General features: G+C 45.6%; 1 protein-coding gene across 2 annotated transcripts in view; it reads left to right on the top strand.

Annotated features, from left to right (window-relative positions):
• PAPPA2 (pappalysin 2) overlaps positions 1-9,702 on the top strand; it is a 249,137-nt gene extending 239,435 nt beyond the window's left edge. For both annotated transcript variants that reach the window (XM_032463680.1, XM_006187282.3), the window contains exons 22-23: positions 4,312-4,410; positions 6,476-9,702. In XM_032463680.1, coding sequence (XP_032319571.1) covers positions 4,312-4,410; positions 6,476-6,550 — 174 coding nt within the window. In that variant the 3' untranslated portion in view covers positions 6,551-9,702. The remainder of the gene's footprint in view (positions 1-4,311; positions 4,411-6,475) is intronic.
• Positions 9,703-15,155: the final 5,453 nt, after the last annotated feature.

The raw sequence follows: 15,155 nt of genomic DNA, 5'->3' as shown, positions 1-15,155 counted from the left end.
GATCGCTGGGGTCACTTCATTATTAATGTTTCTGAACCTCGGCCCTTTGTATAGAAGCACCACAGGAATTTAAGTTTCCCTGCATTCCCAATTAACTGGAAGATTAATGAGATCATCAGACAGTGGTAGTGTGGTACAGTAGAAAGAACATCAGATCGAGAATCAAGACATCTGGGCTCTGCTCCCGGGATTGCCACTGACTAACCTTGCAAACAAGACAGCTCACCTTTTTAAGGGGCCGTTTCATCACCTGTAAAATGAGAGTTTTGTACTGAGTAGTTTTCAAGGCTCTATCCAGGCTTAGAATTTTATGCATCTATGGTTTAATAAAAACAAAAAACAAAAAAAGGAGAAGAAGCGTTCTGGTCACAAAGAGTCCCTGAGGGGCCTCAGAGACCTCCCAAAATTCACGCCTGAGATTCTAAGAGGCAATGAAGCCCAGACATACGTGCACGGTAGGTGGATGCATGGGACGAAAGAGCCAGGCTGGAGGCCGCCATTCACTGGAGAGCCAGATCCGTCTCTGCGGGGACTTCACTGGATGCGGCATCCCAGATGCCCTGGAGCAAGGCTGCTTTGGGCAGGGTGCAGCCTAATCGATCTGGTGTGTGAGGAGTGGGTGTGAGTCTGATTTGTCATTCACAGAACTAGAAAGTCTTCACGGGAAATAGTGTTATGCATTATGCAGAAATGTGAGTAGCATCTTCTCCTGTTCTAAAACAGTTCTCAAAACGATCAATCCGGATTCTGCCTCAGGCTTTACCTGTAGGGAAAGACTCAGTTTGGGCTGAGATCTCAACCTTCAGATGAGCAGAGCAGAAGGTCTGCCGTCCAAAACTGACCTTTCTAAAGCACCAGTGTGGTTGCGGGTTCTGTTGCAAGCTGTAGAATAAAAAAAATGTTCTTAATCTAATTCACAAAATAGGCTTATTATCAGCCAACAGGTCAAAGTTTATGGAATTCTTCCTGACCGGGGGGCTCTGGCACCCTCTTCTCCCACCCCTCCCCTCTGAATCATCCATCGCTAAGCTCTCCTTCACAGGGGTAGAGGTACAGTCAGGGAGGGCTACCATCCCCACACCTAACTCCTCAGAGCAATTTAAACAGAAAACAGCACCGGATAGTATCGCATAAAGAAGAAATTAGCTCTTCTGAGAAGTTTCCGAAGTCGTACGGGTAGGTTGGAGCTGACAGCCTCTCCTCTTCATATTTCATCACTTACACACAGCCATTTACATGGCCACCCCATCCGCCTGGAATACAGCCAGCTGGCAAGGAGAACCTTCCTGTAACAACCGAATTAGGTATTTCCAAGCACATACATCATCAGAAGAGCAGCTCAGCCTCTCTCTCAAATTTAGGTATTCCCTCTAGGTATAATTCCACAACATTGGGTCCATGATGGTGTGTGTGTGTGTGTGTGTGTGTGTGTGGAGAGAGGCTCATTTGGTGTAGAAGTCAATAGCGCAGTGCAAAGAGCCTCCTTGTAAATACAAATGAAAAATATTCACATTAATGACTTTGTGTTCTGTAAGTTATTAAGAGGCAGGGAAACAGGAATTTTATAAAGGTTTTTTTTTTTCCTTCTGTCAAAATGATTAAAACAAAAATTAAAAGTGACTCTTAAAGAAATAAGCTTCAAGGAAGAGAAAAATCCACTTACACGAAACACTTCGTTTTCTGATGTTGCGGGAGAACGAGGTTCATGTATGGGTAATGAGAAATTCGTGTGTGGACGCGTTGGGCAGAGAAACCAAGTCTTGGACCCTCCCTTGAGGAAGTTTCTGGTGGGGAGAAGTGATGTCCCAGGTCTGACACCTTCCAATTATTGAGATTTACATCCTCCCCGTCCACATCCAGTCTTCAGATTCTTTAAAACCTTTGGATCAATTAGTCATTTTTCCCTTCCTATTTTTTCCATTGTAACTTTGGACGCAAGCTGTCAAGCTTCCCAGGCACATGTTGCCATGGGAACCTCTGTTTGTTTAGGGTGGAGTAGTTGTTCTTGGCAGGTTGGGGGAGGAGCAATTAATTCTAATAGGTATATAGTAAATTAAATACTTGGGTCTTTCCAACGTTTTCTCTGTATTTCTGCCCCTTTTTATAAATTCCCTCTCTTTCCAGATGACCCTTTAAGAGCAGAAAAGAAGCAGCTTCTAGAAATCATGTCCAGGTTATGGCAGCTGAAGTCCAGTGGGATGTAGAGAAGGTCACCTTGACCATTTCTACTCTTTCAGTGTATCTTTCTTAATATTCTTGAGATGAGAAGCCATCCTTGTGGAAGACTTTGGAAAGGAAGATTCCCCAGGACCTTTTATTAACCCACTGAAATGTATAAGTTGTTCTTAGGAAAGAGGAGATCTTCTTTGATCTCCCCTTAATCTTCCATATTGAAGACCATACTTTTATATGTAGGAAAAGTATTTTAGGTGATCTTTGGATTTTTATAGACAATTCTATGAAAAAGAAAGAAGGAACAGATTAAGTTTTGCCAGTGAGTCAGTCAAGGTTGGAGGAAAAGCAACAGATGCAGTGTTAGATGAGAAAAATACACTCCAAACACTTGAGAAGGAGAAAGAAAGCTCTGGGGGAACCTCAGTGAGTGTATCCGGTCCTCGTGGCAGAGCCCAAGAGCATCTATAGATGTTAAGGATGCAAGTATTCCCATTATTTGGCTGCAACTGTGAATTCAAGTCCTAATTACATGGTTATTCCAAGATCTCCCGAGTCAGAGTACCTGGCTCCAGTGTTAAAGACAGATGCTCATCCCAAAGTCTTTGTCTTTTATCCCAGTACGTCCCATGTTGAAAACAGAATTCATTTTCACTTCCTGCTCTCCACTGATACTGCTCTGCAGCTGTGCAACAGCTGTTGAGTTCCACCCCACGAGTAGCAGCTTCTCAGGGGCTGGCAAACTGGTACACATCTGGATTGATGTTCAAATGACCTCAGGACCCCATAGAATGAATCAAAACATTGAAGTAATAAACTTGGCCGAGCTCGTTCTGATGTAACTCAATTGCTGAAAATTATTTTTTAATGGCCATTTTTTTAGTGCGGTGATCTATCTCATCAAAGCCCAGTGAAATAGGAAACAGTCCTTCTAGCTGACATTTAAGGAGGGGTGGGAGGGGTGGGGGGCTGGGAGGTGGGGAGAGAAAGTGATTTGAACGTGTAAACTGGCCTCAGGACTCGTGAGTCTACTGACTGTCTTGTGGCCCAAAGAGTTTGACCACAAGATGTTTCCTGAGGCTTTGCAGTTGGGCATCCACTCAGGACAGGGAGCAGATGAGTGGCTGAGGAGGTGGGCTGCTGTGCCTTCCAGGATGCTGTGGGGCACCATTTCCCTCCGGGAGTGGTTCTAAGGAAACCACGTGTTGGGCTGCCGGGCTCTTTCTTAACCGCTCATTGCTGTTCTTATCATACGTTCCCCTTTTGGGGTGAAACACTCCATTAACTCTGGTTTGGCCTGGGCCTCTTTCCCATTTTGGTTCCTGTTAACTCGCAGCAGTAACAGGAGTAGATGGAAACCGTTTAGCTTTCTCTGCTCTGACCCTGCGTCTAGCTGCTGTGCATGAAGTAGCTGTACGTGGGGGACGATTTGTGTTCCAGCACTGGTGTCCTGAACCCCAGGACCGCTGTCCCCTGGACAGACATCATTGGAGTCTTTATAGCAACCCAGGACTATCGGGGTCTCTAAGTACAAGTTCCAAGAGATGAGGTGGAAGTTATGATCCTTAACCTGTGAGAAGCAGCAAAAAGTCAAGATACATGATTTTTAATCCCAAACTCTGCTTGACCCTATAGCTGTGACCTCGGGCATTTTTTGTCATCCCTATGTATCTCCGTTTCTTCGTTGATAAAGTGGGACTCTTAAAGCCAAACTTGCCTGATGCACAGGCTTTTCCTGCTGATACAGAGTTAATATGTGTGAAAGTATTTCTCAGCCTGCAGGTGTAATTATTATATTATATTTTATTATATTATATTATATTATATTATATCATATTATATATTATACTATATTATTTCCAGCAGGTAATAAAGTTGATCAAGGAACTAAATGAACCATTCTGGATCCTAGAATAAGCGAGGAGCAGGTGCTCCAGGTGAAATTTGACAACTCTAGGTGCAATGGTCTTCTCTTGAGACTTTCTGACTTTTCGAGACTAGTAGGTCAATTTTGACCCTGCCCCTTGGGTAATGTCTCTTGAGTTCCATGGATGATGTTGGGAGTGAGGCGAGAGGGAGAGGAGGGGGAAGAAGCAATGTGGAGCTGTACTGAGACACTGACCTGCCGCCTCTCACCAGCCTTTCCAAGCAGATGGTTGGTGCGATACTATCAACAACCGAGCCTACTGCCACTACGATGGGGGAGACTGCTGCTCTTCCACACTCTCCTCCAAGAAGGTAAGTGAGGGCGCCCGGGCGTGGGAGGAGGGGGCAGCAGCTCCAGGAGTAAAGGCAGGTGCTTTGGCTCGTTCTCCGTGGTGTATCATAACTGGCTTTTCCTCAACAGTCGAGAAGAGGGAATTACAATGAACAAACCTTGGGGCTTCTGCAGTGACCAGATTAAGACTGGTTGTTAGGAAACACTAGTTCTCTCACTGTCGGTCCTGTAACTGCTTCAGAAAAGCCACGCTTCTGCTATTCAAAGACACACTTGCTTATCGTCGCCCAGAAACATTTCTGTAGGTAGGGAATAATGGCTTCTACCCGCCAAGGGAGGCAGGATTCCCAAAGAAGTGACATCCAGTGATCATTAACCTTCATAATTAAAGGAACAGTCCTACAAAGTGTATTATAAGCATATTGCAGGTGTCTGTCGGGCTTCCACCGCAAGCTACTGGAGGGCTCCCCTGGACCGTCTCCTGAGCAGTAGTCTTTTTCTTGATGCCTTTTATCCTTTTGCTCTGGGCGCTATTAAATTAGAAATTTATGCTCAAGCTAAGCCTATAAAATTGAACAGGCTGAAAACTTGGGAATAATGTGGAAGGAAACCCAAGTACTCCAGAGATATTTGATGCTAGCTGGCCAATGTCAGGAATCAGAAATACGCAAGAGATTATCTTCCCTTCCTTGTATGTGTTTCCACCGTAAAGTCACACCTACATGATGATCTGTACACAGACCTGAATGCTATGGCTCCTAGTGGCTCATTGTTACCGATCGCTTGCTCTGTGCCAGGCACATCTCTTCACTGACAGGAATTAACTTACTTAGTGCAGAGAGTTCAGGGGCTCATTGTATCACTGTTCAACTTGGCCCTCTTCTGCTCTAAAAACCAGTAAATCCCAAACCATGAGAAACAGATCAAGAGCTTGGATTGCAGATCAGAAATCATGCCAACTAATTCCTGTTCTCACTTCAAGAAAGTAACTGGTCAAGGATCCCATTTCTACCCAGAAAAGCATAACTGCTTTGAAAGAAAGCAATCAGTTCTCTCTCCATCTTACACCCAACAAATTTAGAGTTTGTCTTTAATGGACTACAATGCCTGTGGCCAGCATACAATCAGGATCGAAAAAGCATTGCACCCTCTCTCCCCTGTTTACTCTTAAGTCACATTTAATTCGTATGTAAAAATATGCTGGGAAATTTCGTCCAACACCACTGCCCGTTCTCCAGCCCACCTGCCCAATCACCAAGCCCATCTCGTCAGTGTCCTTGGACTATTAAACAATATACTGATCTGTTGTGTTTTGTTTGATGATCCATGCCCAAAGGGTAGAATCTTTGCCACTTTTACACCATGTCTCCTGAGTGCCCAGTTCTCTCTGAATGGGACAAAGAGTATGTTTATCTGTTGGTAGCAGTGCAAGCAGGAAGGGAGCAACTTTTGCTGGACCATCTATGGCCTGGAGGAGGGATAATTACACAGCAGAAAAGCAGTCCAGCCACAAACAATGGGTAAAGAGATGCACTGTTAGATGCTGGGTCCAAGGGCAGAACCTCAAGCTTATGAAGACGGCAAAGATGAGCTAGGGTACAGGAGCCTTGATTTTCCAGATAGTAGTGTCTACCTCTCCTGACCTTCTCTGTACGAAGAACATACTAACATTCACCCTATCTTGCCTACTTTACAGGATTTTGTGAAGACGATAACAGCAGCAAAATCATGAACAGCGGTAGTTTTAAACACTAGTGGTAATATTAAGTGTAGTAGTAACCGGTGTTAGAGGTGGAAATGTGTGTTTTATACCCATCGTCTTATGTAGACCACACTGACACCCTCTGGGGTGGTTGCTGTTGTCCTCCCACTTCATACAGAGAGAAAGTGAAGCAAGGACGGCTCACCTTGCCTAAGGAGACGTGGTGTGTCGGTGAAAGCACTGAGTGTTAATTTCAGTTCTGCACTATTAACACGCAGTCCCACACTTCCCCTGGGACTAAGTGAGAAAAGCAAAAGCGGGTAGAAAAGTGTGAAGCTTGGCGCAGAAATGGGTTATTTCAACTTCTCTTTGATTTCCCCTAGGTCATTCCATTTGCTGCTGACTGTGATCTGGATGAATGCACCTGCCGAGACCCCAAGGCTGAAGAAAATCAGTAACTGTGGGATCGAGACCCTCCTTCCACTGCCCTGGCAGCAGTAAGAAAGAGAGTTTCCGCAAAAGGAAACAAAAAGGTGAATGAAGGAGAAAGGTCGTGGAACGAAGGAAGGAAGAAGAACATGAAGGATCTTATGAGAAGGGCAAGAGGGTGATTATAGGTGCCAACCATTGCGTCCAGTAGCCCAAGTCAGGAAAAATCATCCGCAAAAGTTTCTTCAAAGAGGCAGTTGATTTAAAGTGGGGAGAGAAACATGATGCTATACAAGGACCCTCCCCATTCATAGTCTATCCAATCCCAACCTCAACTCTTGCCCTGCCCCTCACTCTGCACCCTGCCAACTATTCAGCCCCACCCACCTTGTAAACCAACACCAAAATACTAGAAGAGAACTCGCCAGGGACACTCTGTTAATACCCATGTTGAATGGATCTCCATCTTTCAGGGCTCATCGAACCTAAACTGGCTCTCTCCCTTTCTTTGTGTAGTCTCCCTTAGTCATAATGAGGTTAGTTATTAATTCTTTATAAGTATTTAAACATAATTATATAATTATATAAATATATTATATTTTTTGCTGTCTACTAAGCTAAAAATTAGCCATCGTTCCACATATGCTGCTGTGAAGTTCACATCCAAAATGAATGCCGAGGGTTTGAGGACCGAAAGACAAGCTCTTCGACCATCTTTCTATTCATAGAAATTGGCAGGTTGATAGGGAACTGGAGAAGAAAAGAGAGAGATTAGATGGAGGTTTTGATGATAACATGCCAGCTAATCATCTTTTTATGAGCTGGGAGCTGGGCCCAGGCTGAGGAAACGGGGGCTTGGGATGATAATACTAAGAGGCATGGGAAGGTGGGTGGGGGTATCTGTTGGTGCTAAGTCCAGGAAAACTAGCCTGTGATTCTTGAATATCCATCCAGAAAGAATATATTCACTTCTGGGAACTCTTAGTTGGAATTGGTGAGACCCTGGATTTTCTCCATTTCCCTATGTGCCTGTTCCAGGCGTGACTCCTAGCCAGCCCCTCCGTCAACAAGTTTGTATGAGGGCTCATCGTCCAATCACCAGGGTGACAGGAACTCACACATTCTTCATTGTTGGCCTGTGGTCTCATCCCTTCTAAGCCCCCAAGCCTGACCATCATTCACAGCCACATGAGCAATTGTTGATTTTCTGGGGAAAAAAATGTCATGGAAATGGCCTCGGGGAAAGGTGGGATGAGATGAAAGAACAGGCAGGGATAGAGAAGCCAAGGGAGGCCACTGACAGGGCAGAAGTCGGGGTAAACCAGAGCCCAGGACTGGAGGATGACATGAGTCAAGGAGACTCAGCCTTGTTCCAAGTCTCCAAAGAGGACCAAAGGGGATGCTTGGAACCATGCAGAATCAGAGGTAAATTCTATTCAAGTGTGTTGTGTTAAATCTGTGTTCCAGAGAGTTCCCTTTGTGCAGGCTATGAAAACACATGGAGCGAGGGTGACACTCTGTGGGGAGAGAGAAGAACTTCAACTATTTAGGGTCCATTTTGTCATCCTTTCTTGTTCAGTAGATGGTTTGTATGTGAAATGACCACGTTAACCTGCCTCTATTTACGTCCAGGGCTGACTCTGCATGTGGTCTGTTGCAGTCACTTTTTGGTAATGATTTATGGATTAGGCCTTGGAGAAAAAGAGTGTGGAGCTAGTTTCTTGTTCAACACCCCAGTTTATCATCTCAGGAAGGGCCTGGAGGCTTGCCTCCCTCCAAGCCTCTTCTCCAATGGAACGGAAGGACAGGCAAACATTTAAGTGCAGCCTTGGCCTCTCTGGATCACCTGCTCTTTGGCTCTTAAACCACAATTTTCTACTTTCCCCATCAACACTGAAGCGATGGCTGAGCACAAAGAAAGAAGAAATACTACCCCTCACTATTTTGAGCCAGACTTATATGTAGGAAAGATCAATATTCTGGAATGGAATAAAAAGGGAAAGGCAATAAACATGTAACTATCTGTGGGGATATGAAGTGAGGGTGCAGAGTCTCTGGGGAAAGGAAAGTGCAGAGTCTGCCCATCCCAAAATCCCAAACTGCTCTTTCTCTGTATTTCTAGCCACATCAGAATACTGTCCATTATTTTGGTTCACATTTAGTTTCTCTAAGAAGAGAACATTTATTTCTGGGATTTTGACAGGCTTCAGGATGGAAAGGGCAGTAGAAAAGCTAAGAGTCTCCATTTTAAAACTGTTGTAAAATCATTATCCAAGTTTCCTGAAGCGTGCCAGGCTGTGCGCAGGGGAGGCCTGCCATGTCGGGAAGGCCACACGCCCCTGACGGGAACGGGGGGCCTGTGGCTCTTGCCAGCGTGAGTCTGGGCTCGGTCTCTCCGCCAGAGTAGCAGTGACAACATTTCTCTTCCATGCTTCGTTTCAAAATATTTTCTCCTCTATTGGTGACATCTGCATTCCATCACTGCCCTGGGAAGGTGACAGGACAGTCCTGATGGTGCATGGGAAGCTCCTCAGGCTGAAGGCTGCCCAGCCCGGGTCAGCTCTGGCCTTTCAGAGACAGAAGGTCCTTCCAGCCTTGATCCCTGGAGCCCAGTGTCACGAGCGCCTCAGGTCACTGATAAAGTCGAAGGTCTGAGACACCGTGGTCACAGATCGCCGGTGGGTATCAGCTCATACTCGCTCCCCGCGGTGGCCTGCATTCTGCTGTCCCCGCCATCCGTGGGGTCACAGAGGGCCTCTCCCAGAGGCTCTTCTGTCTGATTCTTTGTTCCAAAATCACTCCTCCGCTCCCTCTTTTTCCTTATAACTAGCGCTAGGGTATCCAGGTGGCGTAGACTCTGATGGTTAGCGCGACAGCCTCCAGCCAGAGGGGTGAGAGGACAAAACAAGGAGAACGGTCAGCTGGCAAACTTGTCCATGAAGGGAAAAGACTCCTTCTCGATTCTCTCCTTTCCTTCCCTCCATTGCAAGGCGTTGGGTTCGGCGCTTCCTCTGCTCTGTGAGATCGCTACGAGTGCGCGTGTCAGCACCCCGAGGGGATGGCTTGGTTGGGAACATAGGGAAAGGAGCTGATCTACTGTATTGTAACGTCAAACAGCTACAGCCGGTTATTTTGTAAGATTATGAGATGTTCATTAAAAAATCAGCACACAAAATGGGAAGCATCTTTGGTGTCTTATTCTTTGTTGAAATCACTCCATCACTTCCAAATTGCTTTTCATTTGCTCCTGCCAGGCCCAGACACTGTGTTTGACTAATTGATTTATGATTCCTTTCAGTCACTTAAAAACTATTTATTAAGTAAAGGGTATGCATAAGGAAGATAAACAAGAATGTTCACGAGAAGAGCTGACACACAGAAGCAGACGACACAGCAGTCATGCCAAGTGCCTCATGCGTTGTAGAAATAAAATGCAAGAATCATTTACAGTTCAGAGGAAGTGGGCGTCACTCCTGGCTGCCAAAGGGAAGTGGTGCTTGAAAGATGGTCAGTGAAGGATGCAACATAGCTTGATGGGCAGAAATGGGAACGGGAGAGAGGAGAGTCCAGGTAAAGAGAAGGACAGGGTGGACACTATGGGGGTAGGAATAGGAAAGTATGGGGTGCTATCAAACATCTCCAGGACATTCAACTTAGCCAGAAGATAGAACTCAGCTAGCAGGCGCCGTGTGTTTGGCAAACACAGTCTTATTTCATCCTCATGAATAGATCTGCCACATCCAGAGCCTCATTTCACAGACGTGGACACCAAGTGTCAGTGTGTAAAGAAAGTTCTTTATGTCATATGCCTGGAGCTAGATTCAAGCCTGGTTCTGTGAGACACCGAGTTGTAAGAAAGCAAAGAACAGTGATGGTCCGTAGGATGGGAAAAGGGAAAGGGTGTAAGTGGAGAGAAGTGTCGACAACGAGGCATCTGTGTTATCTTTGTACCCCTCCACTGACAGAAAAGGGAAGCCCGGAGGAGTAGGCATTTGAAGAAGTAACATATATCTGCTTTTTGATAAAATCAGTTCAAAGGCCAAGTAGATAATGAGCTGGAAATTTCATATAAAGCAGTGTTTCACACACTGAAGGAGGCGTCCGCCACTGAGGGTCGCTCGCCAAGGTCTCTGGCCACGCCAGGCACCACCTGGCCGCCTGAAGGGCGGGGTGGTTATCTCAGTACATCTGTGAGCCACGTGGGGAAGCCTGCAGAACAGATGGCTAGAGGTGGGAGCTTGAAACTTGAGAGAGAGAGATGTGTGACCACATTAAACATTTGAGAGTGAAAATAATATGACCTGACAGTTCCTTTATGGTTTGCAAAATACCTGCCTATGATTTACTGCTCCCCATGGGTTACACAGAACAACCTTTTCCCTTTTTTCTTTTCATGTTACAGATGAAGCAACTGTGCATTAGAGAGGCCGTTGAAAACTCTGTTACTGTAAGTAAGTGCAGGCTGGGGTGGGACTCCAACCTTTCTGTCCCCCGGTGTGATGTGCTTTCCACCACGCGAAGTTCAGCCCACTAGACCCAGAGCGAACCCAGCTGAAACGGGGAAGTCACATGTCTTTTCCCTTGTTTACGCTTCAAGGTGCTCGCTGGTCTCCTGGTGGCTGTCTTAGTAGCTGGTGGTAGGAAAACTGAGAGTAAACCTAGAGCATCCTTCCAGGGCCCTCTGCTCATGCCAGGCCCTGAGTATAAGCAGATGCCCCTGCACATGCCAGTTCGGCCGGCTGGACGGAGACAGCTGGCAAGGCTGCCTTGCCCCTAACAGCTTCCTCGGGGAGAGTCCTGGAGGAGAATTTGGAGCTCTGGCTTCCCCTGACTGACAAACTTAAATGACACGGTGAGTCACCCACCAGCTGGGGGACTCACTACTCTTAGATTCAGACCAACCAGATGATGAGGGGCTCAGGATGGGGAGCTGGGCAAGAAGAAGGGTTTTCACTTATAAATAACTCCAGAGCATCTCTGGAGCTGGCTTTGGGTTAGCTCTTTTTATGTCACCCCAGGGACCCACTGATTCTGGAACCCTAACATTTCAGTTTGCCCAGTGGTTGGCTTAGGAAGAAAAGGGGTGCTGATGAGAATCTTATATCTCATATGTCCGTGTCCATAAAACCCTGTGCCTTGGGTATTTGGGTCCGGAACAAAGACTCATTAGAGAATAATCGCTATTTTCAAGTGTGCGTGATTTGCTGATGATCCCTTTTTGTTTGTTTATTTGTTTTTTCCCTTGATCTTGCCACTGGATCTGCAGGTTACACTGCCAAGTGCTGGTAAGAGCTGGTGTGACAACGGCAGAGTCCATTCTTAAGAGAATCCGCAAGTCTTATCTGGTTAACATTCCAAATCAGTGTAATAAAAACATTGCTAAGCCCTGAAAGATAGTCCAGAGCAACTACAATTTGCTAATGTTCTTCAAATCAAATTTCCTTCCCAGGATAATTTAATATAGACAAACTCCCTTTGCTTTGTCTTTGTCCACATAAAAGTCACTTATTCAAATGCAAAAGATAAATAAATAAGGAAAGTGTTGACTTTTTAATGACTACCAATCACGTTTCATCAATTTGCCTTTTCTCTCCCTCGTGACTGCTATCTGAAGGCAGCTGTCTTTGAAAAAATGTTTGTAGACAGAGAAGTCACGTATTTGAGTCTCACAAAAGGCCATCAAAGTTCAACAATGTTCCCATACCACAATTCAATATGTGCATTTCAGAGTGCTTTCTGAATAGTGAAGCCAAGTTGTGTTAGGGCACAAATGACTTCCAAGGAATGATTTTGTGGGCAGTGAATCAATAACCTTCAGAATGACCTGGAGGAGAGTCCTAGGGCTTCTTAAAAGTGTCCCGGGAAATACGCTTACTAACTCTGCTCTTGCCTCCTCTACTTTGCTCGGTGACCTGCTGCAGGGAGCAGGCAGGGATGACTGAGTCTAGATTTTGAAGGTCAACGTGTAGGATGTATTAGTGACTTGCAATCTGTGGTCAGCATCATGGTGCTCTGCAAGGAACACAGCCTTGAAGCCTGACAAATTTAAATGTGAATTCTGACTTCACCGCTAACTAGGTCTATTACCTAGTTACTTAACGGCTCTGAGCCTCAGTTTCCTAAATATCTACCTTTGCGGGGCTCTGCCCACCTGAGCAGTGCCAGGCAGGAGGAAGTTCAGAAGTGATCGGTGGAAGCGATGAGGATAGTCTGACCATGGGCAGGAGGGGGGAACTGCCTTTAAATAGCTTGCAAAGACCCTTAGAGGGTCTATGAGACGCGTGCCATTGTTATTACATTCTCAGGACAGAGCAGATAGGAGACTCCCGCGTGGGGTCTGCCTCTTGGGAGATGTTCTAGTCTGTTGATTCAGAGTGAAGCAAAATGGACTTGTAGGATAATGGTGGTAAAGTTTGGTACTGAGAAAAATAAAGTGGGCTAAGGAGAAATTTTTGGAGTTGGCCAAAATGTTGATAAGCTCCAGATATTTGGAATGTATCTGGAAAGCTGTGCTAGCTATGTGGAATGCTGGCTATTTTATTCAAAGGATAATGGAATTACTGAATTCCAGTTTGTAGAAGAGTACTGTTAAATGCAGCCTTCTATGAGGATGGAAATGTCCTGTGTCTACACTGTCCCGTGTAGTAGCCACTAGTCACACGCTTCTGTTGAGCACTTGAGGTGAGACCCACAGGATGGAAGGACCACATTATTAATTTTTAAAAATTCCAATAATTTAAATGTCTTCAGACATTTGAAACCTATTTACCCGTGTGAAAAATGTCTTTCCTGTAGATTAAGTTCATTATGGGACTAAAACATGGCTTTAAGCCTTAACATTTTTTTTTAAAAAACATTCAAAAAGAAAACACTAAACACCATAGTGGACAGCGCATTTCTGGACCATTACAGAGACAAATCATTCACATGTGCTTTTGAAATATGCTTTAGGCACCATTTAAAAAAAAAAGCATGACACATGTCATGGCGGAAGAAAGGGTACAGCCCCTGTCACTTGGATATTTGGGTTATATTATTTTAGTGTAAGGAGACTAAACTTTAATAAGTCATCTATAAATTTATACATCCAGAAACTTCAAACCAGAAATAAAAAAAGGAAAGAAAAAGGTCTCTTACTGACATGTAGTTTACATGAAACCTCTGCAGGGATTTTTTGGTTTGTTTTTTTTTTTGATTCTGAAATATTTTATTTTATTTTATTTTATTTTTTTAACATTTTTTATTGTGTTATAGTCATTTTACAATGTTGTGTCAAATTCCAGTGTAGAGCACAATTTTCAGTTACACACGAACATACATATATTCACTGTCACATTTTTTTTCACTGTGAGCTACCACAAGATCTTGTATATATTTCCCTGTGCTATACAGTATAATCTTGTTTATCTATTCTGCATATGCCTGTCAGTATCTACAAATTTTAAAATCCCAGTCTGTCCCTTCTTATCCTCTGCAGTTTTTTTTATCAGATGAGTTAACAGAGTTACCACTGGGACCTTAATTCTGAGAAATCAAACAGAACCAGTAAAACACTTATCAAAAATGAGACATGAGAAGTATTCAGAGAGGCACAAAGAGGCCCAACGTGCACAGCTAATCAGCGGCAGAGCCAGGATTTGGGCCCTTGAGGTCTGCCTTTAGCATCTGTGAAGTTCCTACTATGCTCCAAGGGAACACTCCCTCTCGGGGGAGACCGCACGCGTAAAGCATGGTCCTTAGCCTTGTGGGTTCTCAGGCTTGAAAGGGTCTCCGAGAGACTGAATTATCCACATGATGTTCCCTTCCATGGGTTGTCCCTTCTCATTGCAAACCAGTCTAGCATTAAGGAACTCACTGTCTCCCAGACAGCACATTTTATATCTGGTCTGGTCTGACTTTAGTGAAGCAGAACAAAACAAACAAATAACCATCCAGCTGGTGCTACCTTTGTTTTGGCCACTGAATACTAATTGAGCACCTGTTCTGCGCCAGGCGCTGCTCGGGGTACAGCAGTGAACAGAGCAAAGTCTGTGTCCTCATGGAGCGTGGGGAGAAGTAGGTGGACACAGACAACGTACCCAGATAGGTACACCTGCCTGTCCGCAGGTGATGAGCGCTGCCAAGAACACTCAGCTGCAGTGAGCGGGGCGAGGCGTGGCCGGGCAGGGGGTGCCAGTGTGTACAGGGAAGGTCCCTGAATGCTGCTCAGAGACCAGCAGGAAGGGAGAGCCAGCGCCAGGAGCGCCCCCTGGGGGAAGAGCAAACCGGCGTGGGGAGCAGCCCCAGTGAGGTGGGAGGGGACTTGGTGGGCCCGCAGAAGAGCACTGAGGCCAGCGTGGCCAGAGCAGAACAAGGCAGGCAAGTAAGGGCGGAGAGGGATGGGGCGTGGGGAGGGGTTGCGGTGGTCTCCTCAGGCCCGGTCATGACTTTTACTGGGAAGGAAATTGTTTCCAACATAGGTTTCTCTGCATCTGCACCTAATCCAGCGGCATCCCCTTCGTCACTCTCACATCCATCCTCCTCCTTTCCACCGCCCTCCTCTCACCCTGGCTCGGGCTGCCATCACCTCCTCAACAGACCACAGTGACATCACCAAGCCAGGTCCCTTCTGCCGCCTCTTCCGTGCAGTCCACC

This window comes from Camelus ferus, chromosome 21, assembly GCF_009834535.1.
Source record: "Camelus ferus isolate YT-003-E chromosome 21, BCGSAC_Cfer_1.0, whole genome shotgun sequence".
NCBI lineage: Eukaryota > Metazoa > Chordata > Mammalia > Artiodactyla > Camelidae > Camelus > Camelus ferus.
Note: the sequence above shows the minus strand (reverse complement) of the source record. Positions and strands in the feature narration are given on the sequence as shown.